Source organism: Astyanax mexicanus, chromosome 14, assembly GCF_023375975.1.
Source record: "Astyanax mexicanus isolate ESR-SI-001 chromosome 14, AstMex3_surface, whole genome shotgun sequence".
NCBI classification, from domain to species: Eukaryota; Metazoa; Chordata; class Actinopteri; order Characiformes; family Acestrorhamphidae; genus Astyanax; species Astyanax mexicanus.
The window spans coordinates 21362100-21375749 of record NC_064421.1 but is presented as its reverse complement, the minus strand read 5'-3'; the positions used below and the strand labels follow the sequence as shown (position 1 = coordinate 21375749).

The 13650-nt window shown below is 37.8% G+C and overlaps 1 protein-coding gene across 1 annotated transcript; it reads right to left on the bottom strand.

Annotated features, from left to right (window-relative positions):
• Positions 1-466: 466 nt before the first annotated feature.
• Positions 467-12459, bottom strand: qpct (glutaminyl-peptide cyclotransferase). Its single transcript, XM_049463936.1, has 7 exons — positions 12203-12459; positions 7517-7663; positions 7137-7418; positions 6001-6168; positions 4148-4247; positions 3597-3713; positions 467-1188 (listed from the first exon to the last, which is right to left on the bottom strand). The coding sequence occupies exons 1-7, from the start codon at positions 12284-12286 to the stop codon at positions 1022-1024; spliced, it is 1065 nt and encodes a 354-aa protein (XP_049319893.1). The 5' UTR covers positions 12287-12459; the 3' UTR covers positions 467-1021.
• Positions 12460-13650: the final 1191 nt, after the last annotated feature.

Here is a 13650-nt window from a genome sequence, read left to right as displayed (position 1 = left end):
ATATGAATTAATTAATAAGGTAAAAGCAGTTGTCCATTGTCCTGCATGTTTAAATTTTGCTAAAAAAATGAAATGGCATAAAATCTATAGATTGGTTGCATTGAAATAGTTCCCCCCTTAAAACCCCACTTTTGTTTTTATTTTTCAAATCATGTCATTTTAATGTGTGTAGTGGCTGTTTATTGTATTATATCTTTAAATGTATCCTTAATAAGTTCTGTTTTGTTCCAAAACTTTTTTCTGATTGTTGGGAGAACACAATAGTCCACAATAATACAATGTTTGGGACTAAACTTCTGTATACTGAATCAATAGATTTAAAAAGTTTTCAAACTGCAGCACTTCAGTTTTGTATTCTAGTTTTTGTATATGGGCTGTGGAGAGAATGGTGACTTTATTTAAATGGTGAATATTTAAACTTACACCTGGTATCAAACTTTTTTTTAAAAAAGTGAGGAAAATGCAGTTTTTCATGACATACAATCTTTAATTTCCCTTTTGCAAACCTGATGTGTACATGAAAAATAAATACTTTCTTTGTGGTTTAGATACAGGCATGGCACAAAGAGAATGTATAGTTTTGTATTTAATTTCTGCACATAGCTTGACTTAAGCATGTTTTGGCTGAAACAAAATATATACTGTTTGACATTTGACATTGATGTACAAAGCAGAATACAAAAATTGAATTAATATTCAAAGCAAATTTAGCTTAAGATATAATAGAAAGACTTTTAAACATAGTTCAACATTGTATAATATATAAAACATATAATAATCTCATAATACACCACTGAAAACATGAAGGGCTATGATTTAGCTTATATTTGGTCCCGGAGTAAAATACACAATAAGCTGCTTTTGATGGAATATACTGTACATAAGATTCCCAAGTATAGATATAGCCTCATTTTAATAACTACCAAGAATCTTGTAGGACCATGTTGATTGGTGCTTTTTGGTAGGAAACTTCACATCTGGGGTAATTGATAGTGGTGCATTAGGCAGAAAGTCAGCAACATTATGGAAGAAGATCCTCGCTTTGCCTGTTGAGGTACTCCAGCACAAACACTTGTAGGATCTTGTTGAGGTTCTCAATCGTGGCACGGTCCAAATTCTCCTCATTGTCATCAAAAGTATGCCACACAGAGGGGAATGGAGTTGGGATAAGATGGAGGACCCGCACCCCTGTCAGAACATAGTGAAATAGATTTATAAGTCTCAGAAATGGTCCTTAGATTTTAGAAAAGATTATGATCAGTACACCAAACTAATATATATGTATTAATACAGATTTAGAACAATTATAGAGATTATGCAAACAGCAACATTTGTGTACAGTATCTGCATAAACTGGATAATAACAAGTTGCCGATTGGATATTCATTGGTCCGAATTACATTACACTATTTTTTTACTTAAATTTTACTTAAGTGGCTTAATCTAACCAGTTTTTGAACTCCTATCTTTTCCTAGCACTGTTAAATCTGACACGGCTCTTTACCAGGAGTATGTTGTGTTTTTCTGCTTGTTAGCAATCTCTAAAATAAGACAATATTGTGATACAGCGTGTAATATGTGGCTTGTAACTCATTCACTCACTTATACATATTTAGCAGGCTGAATAATGTCCACATGGTGCTGCTGTTAGTACTCAAATAGCTCTGATGCCTCACAACAGTCGCACTGTGGGTGGGCGATATGGCTCTAAAATAATATCACGATATTTCAGGGTATTTTTGTGATAAAGATATACTTGGCGATATAGGAAAACTAAAATAATTCATTCATTTCAGGCATATAGTATAATAGTATAATCATAATGGCAAAATAAATAATATACCGTATTTTTCGGACTATAAGGCGCACTTAAAAACTTTTAATTTTCACAAAAATTGACAGTGCGTCTTATAATACGGTGCGCCTTTTGTATGGATTTTACTCGTCAGGTTGTAAGGAGCAGTAAACACACACTCCGTGCAGCGTTATAGAGAGTTTCAGTGCTATACAGAGTCCAGAGCCGTGCAGCTCCGAGGCTGAGCAGCAATAGCATTAGCTAGATGCTAACCGCTAAGCTAGCTAGCTTATTCACTGAGATCAGTATTATCTAAATTTTACTCGTCAGGTTGTAAGGAGCAGTAAACACACACTCCGTGCAGCGTTATACAGAGTTTCAGTGCTATACAGAGTCCAGAGCCGTGCAGCTCCGAGGCTGGAGCAGCAAATAGCATTAGCTAGCTTATTCACTGTTCAGAGATCAGTATTATCTAAATTTTACCCGTCAGGTGTAAGGAGCAGTAAACACACACTCCGTGCAGAGCCGTGCCGCTCCGAGGCTGGAGCAGCAATAGCTAGATGCTAACCGCTTAGCTAGCTAGCTTTTTCACTGTTCAGAGATCAGTATTTTCTAAATTTAGCACTTTTAATACTGCTGGAGCAGTATTATTAGAGTTAGATGCTAATCGCTAAGCGTTCACCGTTCAGAGGTGAGTTATCGGCCTGTAAGTCTGTGCTGCTTTGCCTGGCTAGCATTAGCTAGATGCTAAGCGCTAACTCTCTCAGAGGTGAGTTTTATCAGCCTGTAATCTGCTTGTTTACCGTGTTAAAACAAGCTACGGGGGACGAATCGCTAGCTAATATCTCACTGTCTTACCAGAACACGCAGGATTACTCAGTGTAACGCTGTCGTTTAAGTTTGGGTTAACTTTACTAGTTTAGGTGACTAGCTAGCGTGCTAGCGGATAGCTATGCTAACGCTGGTGCAGCAAGCCTTAGTGGACATCTGGAAATCTAAGCTTACTGTAAATAAACTGAAGCACGTTACTCACCCAAATAAACAGTTTTCAGGAGAGGAATCTGTGTAGATTAATATCCAGCACTCGTTTGACTTTGAAATAGCTAGATTTGTATACTGAGACGCTCCACCGGCAAGCGACCACCCCCGGTGGGGGAAGGGAAACATGGCGCCACCCCTGTTCACTTTGATATAGGCACCCTTTCTAGTGTCACTTAACGCGCCTTATAATGCGATGCGCCCTATGTATGGAAAAATAGCAGAAAATAGGCGTTCTTTGATAGTGCGTCTTATAATACGGTGCGCCTTATAGTCCGAAAAATACGGTAACATAAAATAATATAATGCAGCAAATAATATTGCAGAATATTTAGTGCATGCATATAAACTTCAAACTAAAACAATTAATACAATAAACACAGTAAATAATAGACTACTTTTAAGAAAGAACAGCCCTATTATCACAATATGGATTTTAAATATCATGATATTTCTGTGTCACGATATATTGTATACAATATAATATTGCCCACCCCCATTACATACTTATTTATTACAGGAACATTGTCTTTTGAATTTCTATTAAACATTTAAAAGTCTAGCATGCTGAAGGCTCTGCTTTTTGAACAGGCAGTCATTCTGAACAGTTTCACCCACTGCTCCACTGTCATAATTAAATATCACATTTAAATGAATTATTTGTATTAATTTTTACATAAAATACTATGTAACAAGACAAATTCATAGTGTGTATAAATATTATGTTAAAGCAACACTGATAAAACTGGCATTTTGATTTTACCTCTGCTGAGGAAGGGCATGTGGTCATCCTGAACTGGACCCACAGCTAGACCAGGCCAAAAGTACTGAACTGCATTTGGGTGTTCCTTCAGCAGCCCCAGTGCATGCAGACGCCGCTCTGGAAGCAACAGAACACAAAACCACAGATTAAGATAATAAATCAGGAAAAAACAACTGATTAATTGTAAGTGCAAGTCTTGCTTGGTAAATTGTACTATGCAATTGTGAAATATGACAAGATATGAAACTAGGTCCAATGCTACAGTTCAGCAGCATTTATTAAAAGGCTTTTAAAAACATTTAACATTGATTAAAAACCTGAAATGACCCATTGCATTCTACCACATTTAATTATTTCTGACATTTGTTTGGAACTGCACAGGGTTTCAGTCTCCTTCTAAAGCTATAACCCTCTTCCTTGATCCATACCATCTGCTCAGCTATGAAGGACAGGAGGAGGGGAAGTAGATAAAGCAGGACATTTTGCCAGATTGGAGAGGAAGACAGAAGAAACAGGGACGAGAGCATTAAGACGGAAAGAAAAAGGCTTACCGATATTTTGGAGCCTAGAGAGCCACCTGGCAGTGTTGGAGAACTGGTTACCAAAACGAGGCATGGGACCACCAATCAGGTCCAATAGAACAAACAGATCCTGGAACGGAAAAGGGAGAGACACAGAGGAAGTAAGTTTAAAGACAGAAAAAAAGGGAACAAAAGCAAGACAGAGAGCAAGAGCATGAGAGAGGGTAAAGCAAATCTTTCCTAAACAACGCTGGTGTGTTTCGCTCTTTAAGATAAGCTTACAAAGGTTCCACTTCCCGCCGGCCTTTGAGAAAAGACATGATGTCATGTGCTGCCCGGTGTCTGCAGCACTACCTCATCTGAAGACTTCACACCAAAGCCCAACTGTCTAAGACAGTTAAGACTGTGTGTGTGTGTGCTCTCAATAAACCCCTTAGTCTTCTGTTGTATGTGCAAACTATAATTAACACATTGTTTACTGCACAACAGTCTGCAGTGTGAAAAAAGAAAACAAAATATATGTATTACTAAAGTTACTTTGCCTGTTGGTGGACTTAAATCTCTTTAAAAGCCTTTTTGTTGCCACATTTGTTGTAAAAAGCACCATATAAATAAATCTGAATTTGGAATTTACCTATTTAAATTTTTTTTTTTTTTTTGTGGAAATGACAATGATAAAAGTTATACTGAGAGAACACTGGGAGTTAGATTAAATATTTGGTTTCTGGATGATTCATAATGACTACCTAAGAGATTAAAATACTCTTGGATTATTTCTATTTGGGTAATTTAACAGTTTACCAATATGACAGTAATGTTTGAACTACATTGACTATAGAGCCTTCTTTCTTTCTATATAAAAAAACATGTAAAACTTCTTATCTTATGACTGATTACAACAGGTATGTTTTTTTTTAAGAAAAAAAAAAAGATGGAGCCCTAATGTCCCATCATCCTTCTTTCTTCCTTTACAAACCACAGCTAATTACTGTTTTCATTTAAAAGATTAATTTCCCAGACAGGGATAAAGCCTAGTCCTAAAAAAACAGCATTTTGAGTCGAGCTTTTAATTTTCAACAGAAAATGTTGTGCAAGACTGGAAGACATGCTTAAGGAGTCTAGAAATAGCAGTATGTAAGCAATATGTATGGACATTCCATCCCAAAGTTGTGTGATCACAACATAACATCCTTTAATCCACAGTGTTACATGAAAACAGGAATACATCATAGAAGGATTTACCACCCACAGTGGGATTGTGACTGGCGGTGTCTGGTCAGAATTGGCAGACTATTGGATTATAGACATCACACACTAGAGGGTAATCTGGGAAATCGTCGTTCATGATCACCTTGAATTTGAGGGACTTTTTGTGATTGTTGTAAAGATCATATCGACTTCAAAATTGTCCCGATTATCCTGTAGTGTTGGACATGCATAATCACAACTACTTGATAGAATAGCTGAAATCTTGTTACATACAGCTCTGGTAAAAATTAAGAGATCACTTCAATTTCTGAATCAGTTTATCTGAATATGCTATTCATAGGTATATGTTTGAGTAAAATTATCATTGTTTTATTCTAAAAATATTTTAATTTAGTTCCTCTCCACCAGTCTTACACTTATTCCACTCCTGGTGCAAGAATTCTTCCTCTTGATTTTATTCCAGAGGTTTCAATTTGGTAAAATAAAAAAACTCATCATGTTCGCTTAATTTTTTCCAAAACTGTACTTAGATTAAGTCTACTTACTCCACTTAATAGACTCTTTTTCTACCCAATACTTCTTGCATATAATGGTATTATTGGTGCAATTAATGGGGCAATTTCATTTTTATAATTTCATACCCATGAAATTGTGTATTTGGGACAGGAACTTACAATGCCATCTAGCTGGTTGGTGTCAGTTGCTCCCTGGGGATGTGCGATGCTCTCCATTTTGTGGGCCAGGTGGCGGGAGCCGTAAAGAGAGTCAGTGGAGGACCACTGAAACAGAGCCTCCTCTCCATCGAAGAAGAGCAGCTGCAGAGACAGGTCTGACCCAGAGTCCTGAGAGACACAAGAGTCACAATATCACTGCCAATGACTCACTGCCATCTAGTGGTGAATATATGAAAATCAAATCAAAGTCCAGTAACATGTTTAATATTCATTAGACATCCAACTTATCCCTTAGATTGCACTCTATAAGTGTACAAATGTACTTGTTTAAAACAAAATATTTCAGCATTAAATACCATTAATAATGCAGTGGCTAGTGTGAAGATATTTTACACTTTAGTTTACATGTATTTTGTTGCATGTAAATATTATTATATAAATATCATAATGGTATGTAAACAGCAATGCCTAATAGTCATGCTTCATCTATATTTCTCTCTATTTCCTTTCTGTTGATTTTTCCTTGTTGTAGTCTGTCTCACTGTCATACTGTCCAATACACAGTTATTTGCTTTGTGAGGGCAAAGGGCACTGTCATTTGCACACAATATAATCAAAAGTATTAGGACAACTGCTTAATTGTTAAAAAATACACACAAGATCTATTTTTGATGTGTGCTGCAGAGCATTTAAGCAGCTTCATTTGGAAACAATTTAGAAAGCAGTACTCCTGCCAAATTCACACTGCCTAGGCCAATAAACATAACAGCAAACAGATATATACTAACTTGTAGCAGCAGCATTGCAAGAGTGCAAACCCTGATCTTGTAAAAATAGATCAATTGGTGTATTTTAAAAAGACAACTTTTTTTAATTTTTTTTTTAGAGTGCTGTATCCGAAGTTGTTGGAGTACATAACTATGTATTTAACTTTCTACTACTTAAATTAAATAACAATAAGCTTTTTGTCTGTTTTTTTTATTTAGGAAGCACCCACTGAGAAATAGTGAGCATCACAGACTTTACAACTGTGTCATTACGGGTGATAGGTGACTGTGTCATTACAGGCGAATGGCCTTTGTAACTGATTGGCTTTGTATGTATTTACCATTTTAAAGATTTTATCATTTCCTTACCTTTATTTTTTTCAGTTCTTGGTCAAGTGCTCGGGCCAGCTCTAGGATCATGGAGCAAGGTACGGCCGAGTCGGTGGCCCCCAGAAACTGGCGGCCGTGCCACTGAGGAGGGTAGTATTTGGAATCGAAGTGGCAGGCCAGCACTAGCTGGCGCTTGGCAGAAGGGTTGAGGGTGGCGATGATGTTAGTGAAAGGCATCTGTCCGTATGGTGTGTTGCCTTGAAAATGATCCTCAGTCACCTCCCAGCCCGCCTTCAGTGAACCCAGGGCAGATTTAATTTGCTGGAGAGAGAACAAGTACACCAAACATGATTAAGTTAGTTCATCTGACATCTGCATCTCCTCCTTATACTGATACAGACAAACACACACTCACACACCTTCTGCACTGCCTGGCTTCCTGCAGAGCCTGGGTATCGCACCACCAGCATAGGCTTCAGGTCTGTCTCCCACATATGATCGATGTTTGTGTGGGCCAGAACACTAGTCAGGTCACTTGAACTCAGGGTGCTTGCCTTGTGGTACAGCTGCAATAAGAGAGAGAGAGAAAAGTCTGTGAGTTAAAGAGGCAGTCTCTAAGATTCCTTTTCTTTTACATTTAATTCCTAATTGGGGAGGGGACAAAATATTCAAATTAATTGTATCAATATCCAGGAATGATCATCCACAATGTCCATAATGTGATCACTTTACAACTTTTAAGTTGTTCACTTGACAATTTACAGATATTTTAAAACAGTTCAACTAAATTCGAGAGGTCTATTTTGACAATATTGGACTTTCAGCCACATTGGATAAAACCAGTAAAATCATATAAAGCTTGTTAAAATCAGTATCATATAACAAAATATCAGTAAGGTCTTTGATTCAGCACATTCGAAGTTGTTAACTTGATCATTTAGAGTTAAAATTGCTTTAAAACAGTTTAACTAAATTCCCATGGTCTATTTTGACAATATTGGACAGTAATATAATTTAAAGCTTGTTAAAATCAGAATCATATAACAAAATATCAATAAAGCCTTTGATTCAGCACAATTCTGTGTGTGCCAGACAGGTTATGACGCACACGGAGGCCTGATGCTCATGTCTTTCTGGTTACTGCTACTTCTGTTCTCTTGAGCAACAATCCTACAGTTCCTTACAGTAAACAGGAGATGAGGAAATCTATAATGGATGAGTGCTTCTTTGATTTATCAAACAAAAGGGGTTGATCAGACTTGATTTGACTTGAGCTCAAATTCCAGATTGGGAACACAGCAGATTTATTTGGTAACGTTGTCTGGGAAGTGTGCTAGTGGAGAGTGTGCTACAAAACAACACTGTTTCCTTTAAAACAGTATGGCAGCTTTGAAAAACAGCTGATCCAATTCAAGACTATCAAAATGTTTTAGTTTAAATATGCTCTTAAGAAAAAGCTGCTTAATTCTGGGTTTCCTTTTCTTAAGAATGATGACACTGGTAAATGAGACTTGATTATTACGGAACCAGTCTTGGTTCGGGCGGCACGGTGGCGCAGTGGGTAGCACTTCCGCCTCACAGCAAGACGGCCTGGGTTCGATTCCCGGCTGGGGCGACCCTGGTCTTTCTGTGTGGAGTTTGCACGTTCTCCCCGTGTCTGCGTGGGTTTCCTCCGGGTTCTCCGGTTTCCTCCCACAGGCCAAAGACGGCACGTTCAGGCTGATTGGAACTTGATTGAAATTGCCCCTTAGGTGTGAGTGTGTGAGTGAATGTGTCTGTGTGTCTGTCTGTGTCTGTCTGCCCTGCGATGGATTGGCGGCCTGTCCGGGGTGTGTCCTGCCTTCCGCCCGATGCCGGCTGGGATAGGCTCCAGCACCCCCCCGCGACCCTTAATGGATGAAGCGGTTGATAATGACTTGACTTGACTTGACAGTCTTGGTTCTTAATGGGAAATTGTGAAAAGAACTATTTAAAGCATTTTTATTTTTCAGAGGGTGTAGTTCAGCTCTCATTTGAGGTGTAACTTTAGTAAAACAGTAGTGAGACTAGAGGGTAAATAAACAATACTTTAATATTAAGCAACAGTTTTAAATGTAGGTACATGCCTCGCATCTGCCCTGTTTTTTCCAACTGTCAGGAAAGCTATATTAACTGTAATGAAAAAATGCAAATCTTCACACTATATTTGAAGAGACAAGTGCTTCCCTAACACTTCCCCTTTCTGTATTTACTAACTGACTTGCAAATCCTAAAATGACAAATATAGTGTTGCTTAACTATAGTGCTGAAAGAGAGAGAGAGCATGCTGCTTCTTGTCTGTAGGGAAAATTACACATTGCATATGCCTGGTGAGTAATTATGTGGCCCAGTGTGACCACATAAGCAACAGAAATTTCTAGAACATTAAGTACAGGGGAGCTGCTGCCGAAGGTTATTTGTAGAAGAGGCATTTAGCACTCTGCAAACAGTCACTGCTCTAAGCTGAGAAGAAGAACCTTATTGAAATATACCATGTAGATCTATGACACCTATTAGGAATATACTGCACACATCGAAGCTTGAATGTGTCAAAGAAGAACCACCCTTGTATACCTAAAGAACATTTTAATACACTTGGAAGTGGGGACAAGTCACTAAGTAGCAAGTAAGAATCAAGTCTTACATTTTTGCACTCAGGTCCCAAGTTCTGAACTTCCATGTCCTAGTAAAATTACCAAACATAATGCCATTTTAAAAAATGAACACCAATAAAGTAGTTTAGTAGTAGTATATTAAACTGACTAACTTTATGGAACCATTTTTTTTTCAAGTTAAATAAACAACAATGCAAAATATTTTATTTACATATGTAGAACCTTTTTAACAGGTATTTTACCATTCTGCATTGAAGTGGTTCTAAATTTAAGTTAATCCCTTGATCCTGAATGTTGTTATTTTAATGCTTAAGGACACCTGATTTAGTTTCTGAGTGCAGTAAATGTATTAGATCCGCTGTGCTGGACCCAGTCTCTTGGTTCCCAACCCCAATATAAAACCATTGTCTTTACCAGATAAACCTTAAATTGTCTACAGTGTATGTAAATGAAGTGAAGAAACTATAATATTTAAAAAAAAAAACATAGAGGTTAGGATCCTTTATTCTTATAGATGTGTGGCACCCAACATTTCACACAACATTGATCATGTTTGACATCAGACAGCTTTATTTGGTCTCAAAGTTCATGTTGGCTTCTTGTTATTATCACTAATTCGAACCAAGATCAGTCAACAAACCTGTCTGTCATGCTGATCGCTGCTGCAGTCCACTCTGTATAATAATTGACATTATCGGTTCAATAGGCAAACATCCAATCACATCCTGTTGCTTGAAGGGAGTGTGTTCAAGAACAGACATAGATAGACATATCTTGCAGACATCGATACTGTAGATAGCTGGGTTCAGCTGGTCTGTGATTGTGAAGATGGTTGAAAAGATGGTGATCCAGACTAAAACATGTTGGTACTCTATTTAGGTAAGCTTGCTAGTTAACAAGCATTTGATCAGCATAGTTTTTTTTTTCTTCAAATTTTCTTCTGGCCAATTGTCCCACCTATTTAGCTGCTAGCCAACTTTATATCCCCCTGTACTAGTGATGCACAAGACGGGTGTACACTAGCACACACATCCTCCGACACATGTGAAACCAATCACTGCCTCTTTTCAAACTGCTGCTGGTGCATCATTGCCGAGTAGTCAACATGCTTGTAGGAAAGTGCAGCAACTTGGTTCGATACATCAGCTCACAAACGACTGCTGATTGATATCACCCTTTGGAGTGATGATGGAAGAGAGCGCCATCTACTCATTTAGAGAGAGTGCAAGGATAATTGTGCTCTCTCAGGGCTCTGACAGCTGATGGCAAGCTGCATGACCGAGATTCGAACCATCGATCTCCCAATCATAGTGGCAGCGCTTAGCCTGCTGGACCACCTGAGCTTTATGTGCTTTTTATTTGGTTTTGTTTATGCTTTGCCATGATTTTGGACCAGCATGGTTTTGCTGCTCAACCAGATTTGTCTTGCTGGTCAAACAACTTGGTCATTCGAGTCAGGTGTGGCCAATCTTGGTCATCTTGATTACTGAGCTTGTTGACCAGCTAAACCATTAAAACCATAAAAACAAAAACATACCCAATGTTGGTCAAAATCTTGACAAGCTGGTCAGCCAACTTAACCAGCTTGATTGGATTGAGCTGTTCATTCTGTTTTTTTTTCAGCAGGTGAGAAACATAGATCTCATGTGACAACATTTATTTTACACAAATTCAAGACAGTTTACGCTTAATTAAAGATCAGATGTGATGAATCACATCACACTGCCATTCAGAGAAGCTCTGCTGGGAATTTGAGAAAGAGTGAATGAGATTTTATTCCAGATCTATAAATATCACCCTCTCCATTGGGGGACTGATGAAGAGGAGGGTGCTGCCATAGCAACAAGGCAAAGAAAGAGAATGAGAGAGAGGAAGATTGAGAGAGACAACAAGGTGGACTGGGCTCTAGGAATGAAGATGTGATGTCCAAACCACCTCTGATACAATCTAGTCATGTTATCAAGCGTATTCTCTTGGCGGGAACGGCTTGATTAAGAGGGTGCTTGTCCATTTATATAGGCATGATGCACTAAGTTATGGATGTTAAACTGTACATAGATCTGTAAACAAACCAATAAATAGCCTAAATAAATAGTCAATACTAAAGCTGAGAATTAATCAGATACTGGTAGATACTGACCATTTAGTAACTGCTGGTGATGTAAAAATAAAGCAAACATAGACCACCCTAATGTACACAAAACCCCAAAAATAGTTAGAAAGAACAGCACTGTGAAAAAAAAGACGTATCTATTTAGCTTTATATTAATATTATTAAGAAAATGTATAGTCGGGCTGACTATAAGCTTAATCATTTCTGTAGGCTAAAACTGGACGTATATGCCCCTCAAACAGAGACTAAATGCACTAAAAAAAAGTGAGTTGGTGATCTGAGCCCAAACGGACCCTCATCCCACACATTTATATTCACACCCACACTCCACCACAGTAAAGCAAATAACTGTAGCCTACCTTCTCCTGAGTCCACGGGATTTGGGCATAAATGGGGCCCGTAAAGGCCAAAAAGACCCCGAGCCAAGTTAAAAGCAGGCACATGGTGGCTCGTGTAGAAGCGGTGGTGTCTCCGCAGGCTGTGATAAACTGATAACCGTACGGCGCTGTCTGTCCGCTCGCCCTCCACTCCTCCGCTGCTCCGCTCCTCAGCAGCTCCGGATCATGTGAGGGACTCGAGGGAGGAGGACTCGTAATCCGCGAGCACAAGCATTGCTCTCATTCACTAAACACCACCTGGGATCAGACTGGAAAACGCACGGCACAGCTCTGGACTGTTTCTAGACTTGCTGTTTATTTAATTTAAACATTTCTGACAGTTACGCATTTATATACTGTGAAGCGTTCAAACTGAAAGTGTTATATATAGTTCATCGAATGCTTGTTGAAACTCTTCCAAATTAAACTTTATTTTTAATCTTTTTCAACTCTGAATCGAATAACACATGTATTTACCTATTCAGAACATGTACTGGTCAATCTCAGGCAGCTTTACTTAATATTTTACAAGGTTTCTAATCTGAAGAGGGTTACAATTTAAAAAGCATGTTTAAAAGCCCAAAAAATCACTACTGCTACTGGCACTCATTCCTGAAACTTATGTTTTGAGTAACAGGAATAAAAGTAACAGGAATGAGTTTTTAGCATAGAATTAGCAAAACCATGAAAAATAGCTAATTGCAGCTATGCTAAAAGCATGAGGACACTGAACACGTTTTAGTATCTTTAGTGGCAACATTTAAATAAATCAAAATTTAAATTTAAAATAAATATAAAGATATAAGAATTAATTTAACAGGACAGAGTGTTGAGATTGACCTTCTTAGTCACAGTTACAATAAGATCAAATATACAGAAAACAAATGGGGGAACTTAATTTTGGTCTTCTTTTTTTTTATTTTGGTCTTCACATGGTTTTCAGAAGAACCAGCTGATGTCACTTCCTGTTGTAGATGTGACTTGTAGAATGTTTTAGATTTTTCAGATGGGGTAATGTTTTACGGTAACAGGAATGAGTGAAACCCAACTTCCCTACTGTTTTTAAGTACTAACATGCTGTATCTGTATTCTACTGCAGTATTATTTCTTTCTCCTTCTTCCACCCTCACTTTACTACATATTTTGCCTTTAACCTTTACTCACAATTATAAAATGTTACGAATCTTCCTAAACCCATATTATCACTGCCAGAGCGGAAGATGACTCTGTCGCTGGGTTTGATAAAGCTGCTCATCACTGATTGAATCAAGTATGTATCATTTTCTTTTCACTTCACAATTATTTGCTATTGTGTGTTTTGGTCGATCACGTTAAATTTCAATAAAATACATTTAAGTTTGTATATGTAACGTAACAAATGTGGAAAAGTTAAACGAATATGAATAGTTTTTCGTGGCATTGTATATGTA

What these genes read in the sequence shown, in the direction of transcription:
- qpct (XM_049463936.1), bottom strand. Translation starts at nt 12,286, where the DNA reads ATGTGCCTGCTTTTAACTTGGCTCGGGGTCTTTTTGGCCTTTACGGGC. An exon ending in TCCCGTGGACTCAGGAGAAG is followed by an intron (nt 7,664 to 12,202) that starts GTAGGCTACAGT and finishes CTCTTATTGCAG; the next exon opens with CTGTACCACAAGGCAAGCAC. An exon ending in CATGCCCTTCCTCAGCAGAG is followed by an intron (nt 1,189 to 3,596) that starts GTAAAATCAAAA and finishes ATGTTCTGACAG; the next exon opens with GGGTGCGGGTCCTCCATCTT.